The sequence below is a fragment of the Peromyscus californicus genome, unplaced genomic scaffold (assembly GCF_007827085.1).
Source record: "Peromyscus californicus insignis strain IS unplaced genomic scaffold, ASM782708v3 Scaffold_1__1_contigs__length_55948999, whole genome shotgun sequence".
NCBI lineage: Eukaryota > Metazoa > Chordata > Mammalia > Rodentia > Cricetidae > Peromyscus > Peromyscus californicus.
Window position 1 is genome coordinate 38980434 of NW_026294492.1, and position 20531 is coordinate 39000964.

The 20531-nt window shown below is 43.3% G+C and overlaps 1 protein-coding gene across 4 annotated transcripts in view; it reads right to left on the reverse strand.

Annotated features, from left to right (window-relative positions):
* Positions 1 to 6811: 6811 nt before the first annotated feature.
* Lhcgr (luteinizing hormone/choriogonadotropin receptor) overlaps positions 6812 to 20531 on the reverse strand; it is a 58787-nt gene continuing 45067 nt past the window's right edge. For 3 of the 4 annotated variants that reach the window (XM_052746538.1, XM_052746537.1, XM_052746539.1), the window contains 2 exons: positions 18052 to 18132; positions 6812 to 12039 (listed from right to left, as the gene is read on the reverse strand). In XM_052746538.1, the coding sequence (XP_052602498.1) occupies positions 10887 to 12039; positions 18052 to 18132 (1234 nt within the window). In that variant the 3' untranslated portion in view covers positions 6812 to 10886. The remainder of the gene's footprint in view (positions 12040 to 18051; positions 18133 to 20531) is intronic. The other variant, XM_052746540.1, reaches the window with a different exon arrangement.

The window sequence follows — 20531 nt, forward strand, 5'->3', positions numbered from 1 at the left end:
CTGTTTAAAAACCCAGGTCTTGTGGAATTATCTGAGTCAGTGATTTTCAAGGTTTTGGCCAGGATCCACACCATGGAATGCACTTAGAATGTGAAGTCTCTTTTTGAGTGTACATGGACACACGTAACAGAAGTGCAGTAAAAGATGTCACAAATTACACGTGCCTTTGATGTGGTGGCCTTCTGCATTATCTAGTTGACTCTGATGTTTAAATAAATAACAATAATAAAAAAACTAGATAGTTTTGGCTCACAAAGGTGATTTCACTTTGTGACCATTTGTACTTTCTTAAAAGTAAGACTTATTTATTTTTAATTTTATGTGTATGTATATTTTGCCTGAATGTATGTCTGTGTATCACATTCATGCAGTTCCCACAGAGGTCAGAAGACCGCATCAGATCCCCTGAATCTGGGGTTATGTACAGTTATTAGCTGTCACATGGGTGCTGGAATCCATCCTGGGCCCTCTAGAAGAACAGGCAGTACGTTTAACTGCTGAGCTCTCTCTCCAGTTAACATTTCTTTTTAATCTGCTGACTGTCTTAGTTAGTTTCTGTTGCTATGTTAAAACACCATAATCAAAAGCAGCTTGGGGAGGAAAGAGTTTATTTTTGCGTATACTTCCATATCACAGTTCATCAATGAAGGCAGGGAAGGAACCTGGAGGCGAGCTGCTTACTGGCTTGTTCCCCATGGCTGGCTCAGCCTGAATTCTTATAGGACCCAGGACCACCAGCCCAGGGGGTTTCCCTACCTATAATGGGCTGGACCCTCCTCCATCAATTACTAAGAAATGGTCCTATAGACTTGCATGCCTACAGCCCGATCTTATGGAGGCATTTCCTCAGTTGCCTCCTCTCAGATGACTCTATCATGAATCAAGCTGACATAAAAACTAGCTAGCACATTGATGTCCATAACTTCATTGTTTAATTTAATATGGATGTGATATCCTATTCTCAGCGAGTTAATTCATGATTCTCTTTTCCATACTATTTTTGATTAACGTTTCATTCATTAATAATGTTAATGGGGTTTGGTAGGATATTTTTATTCACATTTACAGCATGCATCAATCAAACACAGCCTTCCTTTTTCCACACTCTCTTGTTGCTCTGCCCAATGTTTACTTATCACTATTCTAGTTTCAATTCAACTTTCTTTTTTTTTTTTTGGTTTTTCGAGACAGGGTTTCTCTGTGTAGCTTTGCGCCTTTCCTGGAACTCACTTGGTAGTCCAGGCTGGCCTCGAACTCACAGAGATCCGCCTGTCTCTGCCTCCCGAGTGCTGGGATTAAAGGCGTGCGCCACCACCGCCCGGCTCAACTTTCTTTTTAATAAATTATTAAAACCTTATTGTAAGGATGCAGTCATGAAATTTGCAGGTAAATGGGTGGAAAAGAAACAGTTGTCCTGAGTGAGGTAACCCAGACCTAGAAAGTCAAACATCGCATATTTTCTCTTATACGTGGATATTAAATTAAAAAGGTTTTATACAAAATATATATAAAATTTCATTTTTATTAACAGCTGAATAATATTCCATTGAGTAATTGTCCCACATTTTTCATTATCCATTCATCAGTTGATGGACATCTTAACTGTTTCAAGTTTCTGGCCATTGTGACTAGAGCAACAGTGAACACAGATGAGCAAGTACCTTTTGCTATAAGATGTGGAGTCCTTTGGGAATGTTCCCAAGAGTGGTGTAGCTTGATCTTGTGGGAGAAAAGTAATCATCAGTCTCACCCAGCTACAGGCCCTGTTGGCTACAGTAGTGACCTGCCTACAGGATACGGGCCACCTGCACCATAGTGGCGCAGATGTTAGGATAGTAACCAACCGCCTTTAGAATTGGATTTAAAGCCCATGCCATGAGATGGAACCTGTACCTGATACTGTTAGTGAGTTCAAGAAGTTCAGACTAGATAGGGCATGGGCCAAGGAGAAAACCTAATACCATTATTCTGCTAAGTGAGCACAGCAATAAAACCACTTCTAATGACATGTCACCACACCTATAGATCACCTATTAATCAGTGCAACACTCAACCCTCATCAGAGAAGTTCCTTCTTTCAGTAGATGGCAATTAACACAGAAAATGGACAGAGAATGAGAGACTTTGGAATGCTCAGTTCTGAATGGGATGCATTTATCCTCTCCAGGCTCAGGAGTCCAAGGGGAGACAGAAAGATTTTTTTTTTTTTTTTGGTTTTTCGAGACAGGGTTTCTCTGTGTAGCTTTGCGCCTTTCCTGGAACTCACTTGGTAGTCCAGGCTGGCCTCGAACTCACAGAGATCCGCCTGGCTCTGCCTCCCGAGTGCTGGGATTAAAGGCGTGCGCCACCACCGCCCGGCGAGACAGAAAGATTTTAAGAGCCAGACGTAGAAGCCTCCCAGCATTCTGGAGGCAGAGGCAGGCAGATTTCTGTGAGTTCGAGGCCAACCTGGTCTTCAAAGTGGGTTTCAGGATAGCCAGCTGGGGCTGTCACACAGAGAAATCCTGTCTTGAACAGCAGCAGCAACAACAACAAGGAGCTAGAGGTGGTGGATGACTTCAAGGAACAGTGTCTTCCAGACACAACAGGACTGATGCACACAGGAACTCACAGAGACTGTGACAGTATGCACAAGACCCGTGCAAGCTCAAACCAGACCAAAATCCCAGCACTGAGAAGGGGAAGTGGGCACAAGGTCCCACCCCAAACTGAGAAGCTATTTGCAATTGATACCTGCTGGAAGAGGAAAAATCTGTTCTCTTCAATTGAGAGACACTGGGTGTATCAACCACGGTCAGGACAGGCCCCATGCTCAGGAGTAGTTGCCTAACACAAAATGCATGCCCGTGTTTTTTAGTGGTTATTTTTTCCTTTATTTTTTGTAAGAGAGAGAAGGAGCCTGAAGTAGGGTGGGTAGGGAGGGAGGAGGATCTGGGAGGGCTGGGAGATAGGAAAGAATATGATTAAAAATATACTGTATGAAATTCTAAAATAAAAATAAACTTTATTGTAAGGAACTTATTAATAAAAATGTCACAAAGTGAAATTCAACTGTTTTTAAATTTTTTCTAGCTGGGTGATGGTGCATGCCTTTAAACCCAGCACTCATGAGGCAGATCTCTGTGAATTCAAGGCCAGCCTGGTCTGCAGTGTGAATTTCAGGGCAGCCAGCACTACACAGTGAAACCCTGTCTCGGAAAACCAAACCAACCAACCAACCAAACCTCTCCCAAACCAACTTTTCTGTGTATATGAGATATTTTTAATGCCTTTGTTTAAGATATCATGAGTCAAATCTTCCTCCACTTTCAAAGAGGTCGTTATTCCTTAAGCCCTATAAATTGAAGGAATGTACTTAAGACTTGACTGTGGTATCTGATTGCTTGCTATTTACTTCTTGTTTTTATTTGAGTGTGTTTTGGTCACATTCAGGCCCCTCCTCCAATCCTCCCAAACCTACCTCCCTTCCCTGCCCACCCACCTTTGTGTCTTCTTTTTATTTTTAGACCTACTGAGTCCAATCTGTACGTCTCGTATATTCTTGGATTTCTGGCCTCCCATCGGAGCATGGCTGACCTAACTAGGGGTCGACCTCTGAGAAAACTGACTCTGCCTGCCTCAGAAGCCGTCCGTGGCCAATGGCTCCTTGACTGGGTGGGACTTCTTGCTCACCTTCCTCCACGCTGGAATTCGGTCTGGTTCAGGCTTGCATAGGTCAGCATCGGTCATATATGTACATATGTCACATCTGCCGTGTTTTCTCATGTGCACTGCTGTGCCAGGAAAATCGTTTCCTGGCAGCCATCCATCTCCCCTGGCTCTTACAGGCTTTCTGCCTCCTCATCCACAATGATCCCTCATCCTTGGGAGGATGGCGTGTGTATGGATGCCCCATTTGTGGCTAAGCATTCTGCAGTCTACTGTTCTCTGCACCATGACCCACTGTGGGTCTCTGTTAGTTGCTGCCGATTGTAAATAGAAGCTTCTCTGATGAAGATTGAGAAATGGGTTATCTATGAGCATAATGATAAGTTTGTTTATTTAGTACTATGTCCATTTAGCAAAATAACAGTAAGTTCTCTCCTAGACCTATCACCTGTCGACCAATGTCGACCTATAGGTTCTTTGCCCTAGTAATGGTTCCAGGTAAGGGTTTCCACGTGTGGAGTAGGCCTCAAATCCAACCAGAAAGTAGTTGGTTCCTCCCGTGACATCTGTGCCACTGTAGTGCCACGGAGCAGGTTTTGCCAGGTTGGGTGTTGTAGTTCTCAGGCTTCACATCTGGGAAGGTTGATGCTGACTTTTCTCCTCCAGTAGTGAGAATGACGCCTTCCATCACTGAATGCCAGCCAGTAGTTGAAGCTTCCAGGCAAGTATCAGCTTGATAGAAATGTTCTACGTCTCACGTGTGTGGTATCTTTAGTAATAGGGTCTTCCTGTCATGTTCTGGAGGGTAGCCAAGAATTTAGACAACAATCTGTAATGCTTGGAGGCCTGTGGGCCCTTACCGGCCAATGACTCCAAAAGAGGTCATCCATTCCTGACACTGGGCTTTTATTTATTGGTGTATGGTGTCTAGTAGGGGCAACTGTTACTCCATTATAGGGCAACTGTATTTAGACTCTTTGTATATGTGTGTGTGTATGTATTTTAGAAGCTTCTGTAGTAGTAACCTCCCACATGACTTTTTCACAAGGTAGGTCGTGCTATTTATCCGTTCTGGCATTCTCTCCTTTTTCCTGCCCTCTCATCTCCAACTCTAATCCTCCCCATTCCATTATTTCCTTCTAACTCTCTATACTTCACATCCAAGGTAAGTATTTGTTGCTGCACCTTGTAGTAATTATATCACTGTACCATAATATAAGTTTTTAACTCCATAAACATTACCTTAATAAATGTCACATGCCATTTTACTGATGGAGGAGCTGTCCCTTGCGAGGCTAGAGTTCGCTGTGTTACACATCTGTGAGAGTAGCATGTGTCCTAATTCTGTCCCAGCACACTTTGAGGACTTCACAAACCTCCTCCTACTCACATCTGATAATGCTGTTAAACGTTCTTTCTGTTTCTCTGCAAGCCAAGATCTTGTTGAAATTGCACGGAATTAGTCTCTTAGGGACCCAGTACCTGACCTTCCCTGGTCCTCTTCTTTTGTTCTATTTGATGTGCAGAGCATCTCAGTAGGTGCTGAAGATGTGCAAACAGTTCCTCGCACAGCACAGACTTCACAGAGCACTGGGTTTCTAACATTAACTGACACCCTGGTGTTATCTAAGTTCTATGGGGGAACTAGTAAGTTTAGAGCAAATAGCTACAACTAGTTATGGTAAAAAGCAGGGAATTTAGCTGAGGACTTCATTGTCATTCATACTCTAACATATGTTGTCCACATAAATGTTCTCTAGGTCAACTGGGAACACCGTGACTTATAACTAGAAACCTAAACTGCAAGCAGGAAGCCTATAGTATAACTCATAGGGACAATATTAATTGAAAGGCAGCAACCCCTCCTGATTCAGGGATAGCGCATCTCAAGACCCCAGTGCATGCTTGAAATCTCAGACAGTAGCAAACCCTGGGTGTGCCACGCCTTTGTCTGCGTGTGCTTTGTGCCGCGGAGCACAAGGGTTACTCTGTTGTTCTGCCGTGGAACCTTCTTTGCATCACCACTGTTGGACTCTGTCCTGACGGTAAGTGAAGCGAAGGTTATTTGAATGTGATATTGTGGCAGAGAAACTGATAACCGAGGTGGCTGCTAAACAACCCACAGCACAGTGGGAATATGACGGACAGAACCATGATCCAGTCCTCGTATGACTGAATGTGATGGTACGAGGTTTTATACTACCATGCAGGAAAGTGATCCATCAGAAATGTGTCGATTGCTGATTTCTGGAGTTCCCCATCAAATATTTTCAGGCTGGTTGACTGTGGCTAATTGATCACCTATTTTTGAAGAGAAAACTATTTTTGTGTATATGAATATGTGTATGCGTATGCATGTACAGATGTGTGTGAGTGCATGTGCCTGAATGTGGAGGCCGGAGGTCAGCATTGGGTATCTTCCTTGGTCACTCTTACCTTAATTTTTGAGACAAGGTCTCTCCTGTGGGAGACCTGCTCCTACCTTTCCCTGGGTACTCTTGAGGAGAGGAATAAGAAAATACCAGGTGGAAAGTGAGACCTAGTTGACGAGAAGAAAGACAGAAACACAGGATAGCTTCGGGAGGACCTGGATCAAAATTCACCGGCCCAGAACTTTATTCAAAAGGGCTTTTTATAAAAATGCCAAGGGGCAAGGGAGAAGACTTAGATACAGCCAAGTGTAGACCCTTCCAAACATGGTAACCACGCTTGTGGTCAAATCACCCCCGTTCCGCAGCCCTGCTGGGTAAAGCAAGCTCAGCTTCCCTGACCCTGAGTAATTTGGGCCTCCATGCTCTCCTCCACCCTGGAGCTCACTGATTCTGCTAGATTGGCTGACCAAGGAGCTCCAGAAGTCTGTGTCTGTCCACATCTTCTCGTCAGTGCTGGGTTTCAGATACACATGACTGCTCTCTGTTTCAGTGTGGGTGCTGAGGTTCTGAACTCACGTCCTCTGGCTTGTGTGGCAAGCATTTCATCAACGGAGCCAGCTCCTCAGCCCAGAAAAAGTGATTTCTTATATGAGCCTACTTACTGAAATACTTTGTGAGAAAGATTCTTAATTTATATTTAGAATTAATGGTTAAGAAAAGTAAAGCTAAGCCCTTTGTAACAAGTGTAGTAAGCTGAGAACAAAATACCAATGTCTTTTAAAGTTATTTTTATAAGTTTAGATGGTTTATTCCAGATAGCTTAGTCCTTTTAAGTCATTTTGCAATTCACTCCTGACAATATCTAACAGTGAAAAAATACAAGAGATACAAAATTATTGAGTGTCCGACTGTTTATGATTTAGCCATGAGGGCCTGTACAGATGTAACACACATTCTAGACATGTCATACATGAAATACTTAACAAAGGCAGTTTTATATTTTAGTTACAAAAATGAACCAGTTTGGAAAATGAGGTTGTTAAATGAAAGTAGTTTATCTTCCTAACATAGGTGAACATAAAGAGGGACTCGTGTAGGTAATTAATACTCCAGTGTGGGGAGACAGAAAAGGTGATACAGAAGAATGCTCATGAAGTCTGTAGGAGATGGAGTGATGGCTCAGCGCTTCAGAGCGCTGGTTGCTCTTCCTGAGGATCAGAGTTTGATTCCCAGCACCCACACGTTGCTCAGAGCTATCTGTAACTACAGTTCCAAGGGATCTGACGCCCCCTTCTGGCCTCTGTGGGTACCAGACACGCATGTAGTACACATGTGGCACACGGACATTCATGCAGGCTAAAGAAGTCTGCAGAGAAAGACCATTGTGGGTTACATATTTATTATGTCCCTAGTTTTACACAGAGGAGGTGTCTTAACTGTAATGCTTTAGGGAAGGAATAGATCAAAGAGCGTTTGTTGAAGTAGGTAAACCGGCAGTTTGGACTCCAAAGCCAGTAGAGAGAGGACAAGGGATACATTACTCTGATGTACGAGTGGCATAGGTTTTAGCACGGAGGTGGAAGAGAACGCCTTAGGGAAGTGTAACTGGGTCAGTTTGTTTCATGAAGAAAGTAACAGAGAGGATGAGCAGATCTGAGGACAGAGTCCATATTCTCCGAGTGTTAGCCTACGAGTGGGCATGTACACTTTCCAGGTGCTGATGAGTTGCTTGGGAATTCTATGCAGGCACGTAATGAGATGAAACAGGATTTCAGGAGGGTTTGTCAGTGATGGAGAGGACTTGGAAAAGACTGGGTGTGAATACAAATTAGGTAGCTATGGCATAGTCCAGGAGTAAGTGGAGGAATGTCCTGGGATGTACGCATGGTACTAGGGATATAAGTAAAGACCTGGGTTGGAGGACAATTAAAATATAAATCTTATGGGTGGGAGGATATGGGAACAAGGGGGACGGCAAACTGTGACTTCATTTATTAAACCTTAAGTTATAATGTAGAAAATAAAGATCACTATCTGGGTAAGAGGTCATGAATTGCTTTCAGAGCATACTCTGAGTTCTCTAGTCACAAACTATTTGAATGTGTGCTGGCTTAAGAGCTGATTTACAAGGATGCGTCTGAATCTTCAATCTTCTTCTTTTACTTTTTTTTTTCTTACTAAGTTGTTTTGTTTCTGGGATTTATGAATCAGAAAGAACAATCAAGTAGTTACATAGTAGCATGCTGAGTTAGTATTCTGCTGTATCACTAAGACAGACTCTAGAATGAGCTCCAGAGAGCTCCATCTGAACCAAGTCATTCATTATGGAGCAGAAAAGCCATCCATGTGTAACACAGAAGATTTTTTTTTAACGCTTATAATCTTTGAATCATTTTCCATAATGACCTAAGAACTAAGACCAAACTGAACGTGTAGAGTCTAGTTATGGCTAGACATTTATTTAATACAATACTCAAGATATCCACCAGCAGGAGGATTCTATGGTAGAATATTAATCAGCAATGAAAAGGAATAAACAGATTCAAGCAATTAAGTGGATAAATAGCAAAAACATTATACTGAGTCCCAGAAACCTTGTGACAAAGCGTATGTATTATATAACTGCACTTATGTGACGTCTAGGACAGGAAACACTAATCTGTGGAAAACAGAGATCTGGCCATTAGCACCCCTGTGATAGGGCTGAGCCCCTCTCTAATGGTAACAGTGTGCTAATTCTTGACAGAAGCTTGGGTCACACCGGTGCATGCAATTCTCAAAACTCAAGTAGCACACTTAAGATTTGTCCATTTCTCTGCATGTAAATTATACCTAAGATGTAAATAAATACTGAATTACACTCTGGTGAATAAGAGCGCTAAGGTTCATGTGCGTGGGGTTGTACAGTATATACTTTTGTGTAAGGCTGATGTCTGCAAATTACTTCAAAATATCAAATATAAGACACATTAGCGGACAGATAAATAACAGATAATTACATAGTAGTATAAGAAAGCCATTATAGTAAATATTGCTGACTGTAAATGGTGGTGGTATATGGATGTTCACTAATAGTTCCTTCAACATTTCTATACATTTGAATGTTCATGATACAATACTGGGGAAAATTTAAGGAACTTTGAATGTATATGAATTGTTAGGTAACAAAACCTTTCTATCCAGTTTTTTTTTTTTTTGGTTTTTCGAGACAGGGTTTCTCTGTGTAGCTTTGCGCCTTTCCTGGGACTCACTTGGTAGCCCAGGCTGGCCTCGAACTCACAGAGATCCGCCTGCCTCTGCCTCCCGAGTGCTGGGATTAAAGGCGTGCGCCACCACCGCCCGGCTTCTATCCAGTTTTTATTTGTTTGTCCATCCATGAACGTATCTTATTTTTTGGTGTATTTCAAGTCAAAGTAACTCTTGGAAAACCATGATTACCAATATGGGAATCATTAAGAGGCTAGGATTTGGGAGAGCTTTGAGACCGAATCCCCTTATAGTGAATCTCTTCGTAGTTTTCAGTCCTTTTAAAAATGATAATCAGTTTTTCTCTCATGTAAGATGAACGGCATCTGCTCCATAGAGTTTTATGAAAATTCGGTTGGTGAAATTACATAGTTGGTGAAATTACATAATAAAAAATAGAAAAAATACGCTGGGTGGTGGTGGCGCACGCCTTTAATCCCAGCACTCGGGAGGCAGAGCCAGGTGGATCTCTGTGAGTTCGAGGCCAGCCTGGTCTACAGAGCAAGATCCAGGAAAGGTGCCAAAGCTACACAGAGAAACCCTGTCTCGAAAAACCAAATAAAATAAAATAATTTAAAAAACCCCAAGATGTTGGGTGTATAATGAACTTTTGATAAAAAAGTCGAAGCAGCAAACAGAAGTGCTGCAATTAGATCTTTCAGTTGTCCTAAATGTAAGTCTTAAAACTTATATTTTATAGTAAGAAAAAAATGTTTCTAACAAATATAAGATATATTTTTCAGTAAACTGCAAAGGATGGAAAATAATGTAAGTTAATCATTTTCAATATTTAAGTATCTTATTTTGCTTAGAAAGTCAAAGGCTCTAGAAATACATTTCCTTGCAGATTTAGTCAATTCAACTGGGCACATTGATTGTGTATCATTTCCAAGATCCAGAGGGAAGAGATGAGGAAGCTGAGTGGGCTGAGATGGTTTCCTGCCCACCAGGTGTTCATGATCTGCAAGCCAGACAGGTATGCAGAAATGAGCCGTCAGACGGCAAGTTAAGTGAATGGGACGTAAAGAGGAAACAGAAGTCTCCAGAACAGAGCTGTCTCGTGAAATTCCCTACAACGATGAAAACAGTTTGCATCTGTACTGTGCGGTACTAGTCACACACACGAAGCACTTGGAACGTGGCTAAGAAACTTTTATTTACCGTGTAAGGCTCATGGCTACCACACTGCCCAGTATGTCTCCAAATGTGTTTATCAAACTATTTGAGGGCAAGGACCACTTAAAATTTCCAGTCTGTTATGAACTGATACTTTGGAGATTACAACAAAAATTACAAGATTGAAGTGAAAAAGACCAAAGATGTGCAAAAATGACACCTTAGGTTTTCTTAATATTTGATTCAACACACAAAATTACTCTGTCTAAATTATTATAAAAGTTTCTAAACTCCTGAAATTTATGTCGTCAAGTTTCAGAGGGCAGTTCTGATTGCCCAGTTCCAATGACCACTGGTCATGGGCCACCCTCTGAACCAAGTGCATTTCTCCTAAAGTGCCTAAGAATAAATATTTTTCTAAGATGCATTATTTTAAAGTGACTAATTCAGATAGACTTTTTTCTTTTACATATTTAAGTACAATTCAATAGTGCGGTTACTAAATTAGCATTCTTGGTGGCAGGTCTTGTCTGGGACAGCAGAATGTTGGCAGTGCACTGTGGACAACTTCAGGGCAGCTTGGGAAGGCTTTCTAGATCCCGGGAAGCTGTTTTTGCAGTTGGAGGTATATGCAGAAAATTCCTTCCTTCTGTAAAGTTCAGCCCGGTGTTTACAGCAGCCAAATTTGCTCAGCAGCAGAAAGAAATCTCTTTGAAATGCCTTCGTGAAAATTGCATACAGAAATGGATTGGCACAAGAATTGACAGGATAAAAAAGGACCAGTAAAACTTTCGAGTTGGTGACAGTGATTAGGGGCACTTTGAAGGCAGCAGAGATGGCAAAAAAAGAGATCGGTGCCATGCACATAAAGTCCGTGAAGATGAGGATGGCCATCTTCTTGGCAATCTTCGTATCCTTGTTAGTAGCCACCAGCTCTGGATTTTGAACTGCAAAGTAAATCCTAATGTAGCAAGCACAGATGATGATGAAGGCCACCACATTGAGGATCAAGATGGATAATATGTAGACTTGTGAGAGAGTAGATTCTACATCCATGGGGAGGCAGATGCTGACCTTCCTGTAATTGCTGACACCCACAAGGGGCAGCGCGGCAATCAGCGTAGAAAAGAGCCACCCTCCCAGCATAATTGGGATGGCATGTCTCAGTCGCAGCTTCTGGTCCAGCTGGACAGCGTAGGTGATGGTGTGCCACCGTTCTAGAGTGATGACTGTAAGGGTGTAGACAGAAAGTTCGCTTGCGAACACCGTGAAGAAGCCAGCGGCGCTGCAGCCGCTCCCGGTCTGCCATTCTATGGCGTGGTTGTAGTACTGGCCTTTGGTCTGGGAGTCCACGGAGGCAATGAGCAGCAGATAGAGCCCCATGCAAAAGTCTGCGAAGGAGAGATTGCACATGAGGAAACGGGGCACTGTCAGTTTGTAACGGCTTGTCAGGAGGACGAAGAGGACGGTCAGGTTGCCAACGATGGCTAGGATATTAATCAGCCAAATCAGGACCCTCAGGAAGGCATAGCCCATGATATCTTCACAGGGATTAAAAGCATCTGGTTCTGGAATGCATTGGAGTGTCTTGGGTGTGCAGAAGCCGTAATCGTAGTCCCAGCCACTCAGTTCGCTCTCCTCAAAAATGGCGGAATAACTGTAAGACAAACAATGGCTTGAAGGAAACAAGAGGTTTCCTAGACTTCTGAGTATTAAAAGAAATTCAAGAATCATCCTTAGTGGGCTTTTAGAGCCTAAGAAGCAAAAGAAAACAAATCCATCACGGCCTTAGCCTTACATTTACTTGTTAAATTATCTCATTTGATGGAATTCTTTCAAAAGAAAATGAAAAGCCATCTAGACTTTATAATATATATCTATTTAACATGCTGATGCAAAGACTTAATGAAGCTGTTTACAAGGGATGATTTTCTTTAGAAAACAAGTTAGAGACATAATATATACATGCTAAATTTAAAAGAATCCTTTCTTGGCATTTTCTTATCTATTTATCTCATTTAGTTGCTAACCAAATTGCTAGCAAGCTGTTTGCAGTAGCACACAGTGGGATTGGAAGACTTGTAGCATTAAGAGTCATCAGCTACCGGGGACTTGTTTGCATTGAAGTCCCTGGTTAATCCAGTGTTCCAAGTGGGAACTAGAAAACAACAGCAGATTACTAGAAATTTAGGACTAGGGGAAGAAGAGCATGGACAAACAGTAAGAAGGATGAAGTCCAGCACTCCTTAGGGTGTGAATCTATTGCTGATGAAGTCCCCCAACCCCGCTGAGATTCTCCTTAGGGTATAAGTCTGTTGCTGGTGACACACCCCAGAGATTCCTGGGCTCACATCCACACTCTCTCAAAGGGGCACTTCTATTGATTTTTTTTTTCTTGACACCTTTATTCAGTTTTAGCTCTTTCCATTCCAGCCTCCTGGAATGGCCTTTCCTAAACAGAAGTCTGAATTCTACTTATCTAACTCAGCCCTTCTGCATGTCCCCATCATCTATGGGATAAAATGCACACTCCTTTTGTTGAGCCTCAAGGCTTCGGCCTGCTTCTGGAAATGTTCTTTCTTTTCTTCATCTCTCTGGAAAATTCTCCCTCATCGTGAGAGACAAGTTCCTCAAGGAAGGCATTCTTGGTCCTGTTCTCCAAAGAGTTTATTATCCTCCCTTTCTGCTAGAGTTGCACTTAGTTATCAAAACATATTGCCAGTAAGTAATGATGTGTGTTTATCTTGTTTAATATTCTCTTAGGTTTTTGAGATAGGATCCCATGTAGCCTAGGCTGGCCTTAAACTTGCTATATAGCTAAGGCTGGCCTTAAACTCTTGATCTTACCTCCCAAGTGTTGGATTATAGGTATGCACCATCCTTCTTGGCTGTCTCTTAATTTTGGTGTGTGTGTGTGTGTGTGTGTGTGTGTGTGTGTGTGTGTGTGTATGTAGGGCAGAGGAGAACCATGGATGCCATTCCTCCGGCAACTGTCCACCTTTGTTTGTTGAGATGGGGCCTGGAACTTACAAGCAGACTAGGCTGGCTGGCCTGTCTCTGACTCTCCAGCACTGCGAGCTTACATGACCACATTTGGCTGTCTTTCTTCTTTCTATTTCAAAATGTGGGTTCTGGGAATCAAGCTCGGATATTCATGCTTGTAAGACAAGGACTTTACCAAGATCAAGAGCTTACTTCTAAAGTCATGGTGTCTAGCAGAGTTTTGGTTCCATTCAATATTTTTTTTGTGGAGAGAATAAATCTCGACTAGGAAACCCTGGGGCGTAAGAACCTTGAGCATGTATTTGATAATGGATGTGGGCTCAGTGAGTTTTGACTTTTTTCATAAGCTGCTAATTTTGGGAGTTGGAGAAATGGGTGCCATTTTCTGCAAAGACCATTGCAAGTATGTATTTCACCTTAGAGTCTCTCTCGTTAAAAGTATCTTTCCCTCACTAGGAAGGATGAGGCTAGCTTTCTCAATACTGGCCAGTTTTCAAAGTACTAGAAGGTGCTATGTAGGCTGAGAGGAGAAAATAAGTCATCTGTGTACCCTGTGATGTACAGTAATGACCTGTGTGGAAAGATAAACCCATGGATGCAACAGTGGTTCAAATGTTAGAGGGGTAACAAACCTCTGATTGAATTTAAGGTCTACTCTACAAGAGGAAATACAAGCCGGTACTATAAATCTGGCTAGGAGCTTATGGTTGTGGGGCTTACAGGCCACAGGGGTGATCCTACTATTAGTATTTTTCTAAGTGGACACAGTATCAGACTGTCCTTTAAATTCAATCGCCTTTTGTATGTAAAATGAATAAAAAAATTCTTGATAAAAAAATCCAGTCTCCTTGCCCATAGATTAGTGCAGCTTTCAGTCTTCATTCAAGAAGTTGCTTTGTGCTGTGAATGGTGATTAATGCAGAAACGTACAATTGGTCAAAGGTCAGAGACTAAGTGTTAGTGGAGTGCTTAGCCACAAAACAGACATCTATCCACCCCCAACCCCAAGACTCAGAAGCCATCATGGAAGAGGAGATGGAAAGATTTTACGAGGCAGAGCTTGCAGAGGACCAGGATGAGCAGTGAGTGTCTTCTGGATCTTGCAGGATGGCTATCGTTCTGAACTCACAGCAGCTGTGGTTGCCTGGATAAGATCTACATAAGATCAAGGCAGTTAGTAATCCTATATGGAGTGGCAAGAAGCACATAAGCCCAGACTCCTGAGGATCTATTCAGTTACCAGCTTCTGGGGAAGGGAGAGTCAGTGTTCTTTAAGAGTGCGGCTCCTGGTGGGCCAATCATGCCTCCAGTGAACAGCCCCATACCTATGAGTGTGTGGACAGCACATACTGGACTTAGTAAGTTATTAAAAAAAGAAGAAAAGGGCATGAAGTTAGGAGAGGTGGGGAGATGGGAGGTTGATGTAGGAAGATTTCAGGGGAGGAGTGGGTGTGAATATGATCAAAACACATTATATGAAATTCCCAAAGAATTAATTTAAAATATATTTTTAAAAGTATCTTTCCCAGCCGGGCGGTGGTGGCACACAACTTTAATCCCAGCACTCGGAAGGCAGAGGCAGGTGGATCTCTGTGAGTTCAAGGCCAGCCTGGTCTACAGAGTGAGTTCCAGGAAAGGCACAAAGCTACACAGAGAAACCCTGTCTCAGAAAAAAAAAAGTATTTTTCCCTATTCTCAAAACCTTCATGTTCTATACTTGAAGTTGTACCTAATTCACTTAGTTGATGAGAATATATCTGAGGCCTTCAGTACTGGAGGGTATATGTAGATTTTTTTTTTTAAAGACATGAAAATGCTAGAGACGGGGAAGGGTTGTGGCCACACAAAGGACAGCAAGGGAACCTTATCTGTTTTATTATTAAATAACTTTAAAGCAACACACTTAGTTTTTACATCATAGACATCAATATAACTACATCCTGTTAGTTCTCCAGGAGAAGATGGTTATAACGAATTATTAAGGATTCTTCTTAATACTGGTGCTTAGAAATCATCTGATTGAATTCCTTATGTTGTTAGAAAGGAAACCAAGATTAAATAAGGTGGGGATATGCCGAGGTCCTTTGTGGGGACAGTGTCAGGATTTGGCCCTCACATCCTAAGCTTCGAAATCTTGATCATCTTTCAGTCAGTGGTTTCCAAAGTGTGGTCGGGTGGATCAATGTCTATCGGAACCACCAAGGGGCTTGTTTAAAATGCGGATCAAAATCTAGAGGCACAGAGCCCAGGAGTCTACACTCCAAGCAGGTTCTGTAGCTGCCTCCTACAAAATAGTAGCTCAAAACTGGATAAAAATATTCCAGCCATTGTTGTCGTGATTTCTTTTACTCTTCTCCTTATCAAATCACCACCTCTGTTTGAGGTGCTAATTTAAAACTTGTAAGGATTCTGAACACATGTAAGTAAGGGGTCCTGCATGTCCCTCCCTCCTCCCTCCTCCCTCCTCCCTCCTTGGTCTTTTTGCCCTACCAGGCATGTATCTGGCAGATTTTCTCCTGAGCTGGCTCCCGAGGGCAGTGTCACGCCTACTAACAAGGCAGGTTCTGGTGGCCATGTCAGGGAGTGTGAACGGACTCAGGGGCTTAGGAATCTTGGCTTAGGAGGCAGAAGCAGTGAGTGCTCCAGCAACAACCGAGAGCGAATGAGGAAATACGGGGATTTGAGGAGGGTAGTGGGGTCAGCCACAGTGGTGAGGACACTAGGTTTTCTTGGGAAGAACAGCTAAGGCTCAGGGGATGGCTTTAGAAGGACTTTCTGGTGGAGCTTTGCCTTTAGCAAAAAAGAGCTGTCCGGGGCTGGTGACAGAGCTCAGCTGGTAAGCGCTCAGCTAGTGGGCATGGGGCCCTGGAGTCAGTACCCAGCACCAAACAGACTGGATAGGAGAGTGCATGCCTGGAATCCCAGAACACGAGGAGCAGAGGTTCAAGGTAATTTTCGACTACATTGTTTGAGGCCAACCCCAGGCTATGGGAATCCCTATGTTTAAAAAATAAATGTTTCCAAGGGGAGCAATGCAACTTCAATTGTGTATTAACTCAGGTGGTTTGAAGAGTGTGAGCTACACTTTGGAGCCTTGTCCCAAAGCAGCATTACCATAGTAAACTCAAAGATGATGCTCGTTTGGGAAAGGCCAGGACAGGGTTGCTGGCGGTTGCCAAGGGTGGGTTGAGTCTGTCCCCATAACCACTCGTGGTACCCCAACAGAATGTAATTAGAAATGGTTTTCTGTTTCTGAGTATAAAGCCTCATGGCTGCAAAAGTATGCTGTGGAAGGAGACTGGGACACAAGGAGGGAAGCGTGATATTATAGGCTAGATAGTAGCAACTCAAAGGAAAGAAAGGGAGAGGTGACAGGCTGGCGTCCATCCTGCGTGATGCTGCGACAATGCCCTTCACTCTGGTTCTGAAAGTCAAGTCTCATTTCTATCACTCCCCATTGAGAAGGAAAGATGTCCCAGAAAGCATAAGTGTTGTCTAAAACCATTGTCCTCGAAAAGGTACATGTCAAACTCTGTGCTTCAAGAACATTACCGCCAAGGGTCACATGCAACTTTGAGATGACCTCAGGTCCGACCTCCCCATCACACTGAGATCGCCCCCACCGTACTCTGAGATTGGTAGGAAGGGGACATGAGGAAGTAGAAGAGATTTGCAGAGTGTCTCAGAAGGACATCTGGTTTTGTAGTCCTCCAGGGCACATGGGGGGAATGATAATAAATGTGGCTTAGGGACATGGGGGCTTGTCTTCTGAGGCATGCTCTTTTACAATTGAAGGTAAGTGAAATGCCAGGGCAGTCAGCATTTAAAGCAGGAAAAATGTTAGAATCAGTCAGTAGAATAGACATGTAGCTGCCATCTAGTGCATGGTAATGATGACATTAAGATTAATGTTAAGGGGGCCGGGGAGATGGCGCCGTTGGTAAAATGCTTTCTCCTCAAGCATGAGGACCTGAGCTGGATCCCTAGAATCCTTGTAAAAACCCCAGGACTGGGACAGTGGAGACGAGAGGGTCCCTGCAGCTCCTGGCCAGTCAGCTTAGCCTAACTGGTGAGCTCTAGGTCTCAGGGAGAGACCCTGTCTCGAAAACACAAAGTGGACGGCTCCTGAGAAATGACATTCAAGGTGCCCTCTGGCCTCCCATGGAAGCACATGTATGTGCATCCACACAAACAGGAACACACATCATGAAAGAATGATACCACACCCAGGGCCACAGGGGTCTGTCTTTGAAGGGAAGTACCTGCCTTTAGAAGCTGTGTCTGCAGTCAGTTTGCTTTTGTGGAATACGAGTGGTGACAGTCACTTCAGATGAAGCCCTTATTTAGAGTAGCCCTCGGTGACACCCAGATGTCTGAAATAAACTGCAGCTTCATATACATTAATGCATACAGTAACAACTTCGTTACACTCTTAAAAGAGACCTTTTCATTTCGTTTGACTTCTTTAAAAAAAACAGCTAAGATAACACGTACAACTCGCTGCTGCTTGCAAAGAAAAAATATTCCCCTTTTAAACTCTAGAAAAACACCTTGCAAACATCCACTCACCAAGACTTTTATCAAAAGAAAATCGCCGCCGCCAATAACAATAAGGTGCCCACTGAACAAGATGCAGCTTCCCAAGCATCTGCACGCAAATACTTACAGCGTTTCATTATTTGGTTTCTTTACTGTGCTTTCACATTGTTTGGAAAAGTTTTCAAAAATGGAAAATGAAAAATTCTGTCTGAAAGAGAAGAGGTAGAAAAAAAAAAAAAAAAAGAAAAGAAAAGAAAAACAAGCCGTTGAGCATTTGATCCTTGGACCCGATCATGTCTATTTATGTCTTACTCATCCACATTCTTTACCTAGCCCACCCTCGGTGGGTGCACCATTGTCCTGACTGAAATGCTTCCTGAGGAGAGAGTAGAGCCCCCTGCATTGTCCTTAGCCTGTCTCCAGCTTAGAGAAAATGCTTCTGAATGCTAAGTGTTTTGTGTGGGCTCAGGAGGGAGGGGGAACCCACGTAAATTTGTGGTTTTGAATCATGGGTTTTTCAGTGCTTATAAAAAGCTCCTTTTTGTGGCATATTCAAGCGTGCTCCTCACCAATTCTTCTCCCTCCCATTGGCCTTGATTAACTACTTGGCATTCATAGCTTTGAATTGTAACTGGAAGTCTTCCTGTCAGGATTCTGTGGGGCTGGGTGTGCCCGTTGTGTATTTTAGGCCTTTAGCTTTTGATATTCCCTTCTCTTCTGTCTTCCCTCGGGGAAGTTTGGCTTAGGAAAAGGGGAACATGATAAGGAGATAGAAGAAGTGGTACTTAGGGACAAGGCCTAAGGGAGGTTCAAAAATAAGGGATGAGGGTATGGGAGCTGCTGTGAGTGCCTCAATCTCCCTTGAGGAGGATGAGAGATGAGGTGGCCCGAAGTGGACATTTCTTTGTGCTCTTATTATCCAGCATCGAGGAAACAAGTCCTCGTAGGAATGATTGTGTATAAATGTAGAAAGATGGGGCATGATGTCAGAATGATTTAACCCAATGGCCTTTCAAAGACTAATCATCTTGTTATTCTAGGTACTATTATAAGTTTATAAACTTGGACAGAGTTTCTCCAACCCCGTGTGAGTATGTAGTGGGGTAGTTCTGGCTCAGTATTTGACAGAGATCCTGTAGGTATGTAGACAAGTCCAGAGTCAACAGGAACTTGGCCTTCAAATGATAATACTGCATGATAGCCATTCTGTCTTCACAGTTAACCAAGAACGTCTTAGAGAGTTCTACCCAGGCAGCCGTGTGCATCATCTACAGGGAGCCTTAGTTTGCACCAAAATCCCACAGACCCAGTTTCAACTCTCCATCTTCACTGGCCTGTAAGGCTTTGGGATTTATAGTCACAGAAGTACCTGTGAATTATTAGTGGAAGTTTCCAAGCTCAGTCAGGACAGCCTGTGAGTGATGGCATTCACACCAAGCTCAGATAGTCATAATTCCATAACCCTTTTTCTACTTAGAGGTAGTCTTTTCCGCCTTCTGGAACAAAAAGGTCTTGAACTGAATAGTCACAGGTCAGTAATTTGAGGAGTGTAAGTAGGTGACCAGAACCAGCCCTGTCCTCAGCATCATCCCTGTCTGCTGACTCTCTCTTCGACTCGCCACCTTTGGCCCCTCCTTCATTCTGCCACTCTACTGAGAGTTCCTAAAAGCAAATTTGCATATTCTCCTTTTGATGCCCTTGAAGCTCCTCATCCTCTCCCTATCTAGGGCTGATACTCAAAGCCCACCATGGCCCACCACTCCCTGGGCTTCTTCTCCTGACTCATCTTCCTCTACGTGCCTACATCTTCCTGTGCTGGATTTTTGAATGTCACTCATCTTCTAGTGTCTCTTGCCCCACGCCTTCGCACGAGTCAGTCCGTCTTGGCATGCTTTCCCCAAGCCTTCCCTGCAAGGCTCAGCAGAGGTCATCTCCCTTAGGAAGTCTCCCACGAGCCCTAGACACACCCCTACATCCCTGGAACATCCTGCCCCCTTCTCTGTTCTGTTACAACATCTGCTAACACAAGCGTTCCTACTCTTTTATGTTGCCTGTCCACTCTGTGAGGGCGGAGATGACTCTGCATCTTTTTATCTTCAAACCTGGTACCCTGGAACATGGCTGCTGCTCAGTTTAAGTCCTCTGAAGCTCAGTTAATGGGGTAGAGCTTGAGTAGAGCTTGAGCCAGGCATGGTGGCGCACGCCTTTAATCCCAGCACCCTGGAGGCGTAGGCAAGTGGATCTCTGTGAGTTTGATGCCAGCCTGGTCTATATAGTGAGCTCCAAGACAGCTAGAGCTACACAGAGTGAGATCCTCACCACCACCCACCCCTCCCCAAGTGGTGTAGATGTTTAAACACAGCAAATGTTTTTGCCTTCTCCACTGCCTCAAATCTTTAGGGAGAACCGAGTCGACATACTGAAGGCACAAAAATACAGGCTAGTTAGTTGATCAGCTATAAAAAGGTTAATTCCAAACAAAGCCAGTGTTGCTCCTGCAGAGCTTTATCTAATTAATTGATTGAGCACCTCTCTGCAGGCTGCCGTAGTGACTCTTCAGAGCACTGGTTTTTCCCCACTGGGAGCTGTGACCCAAGAGTGGGTTAG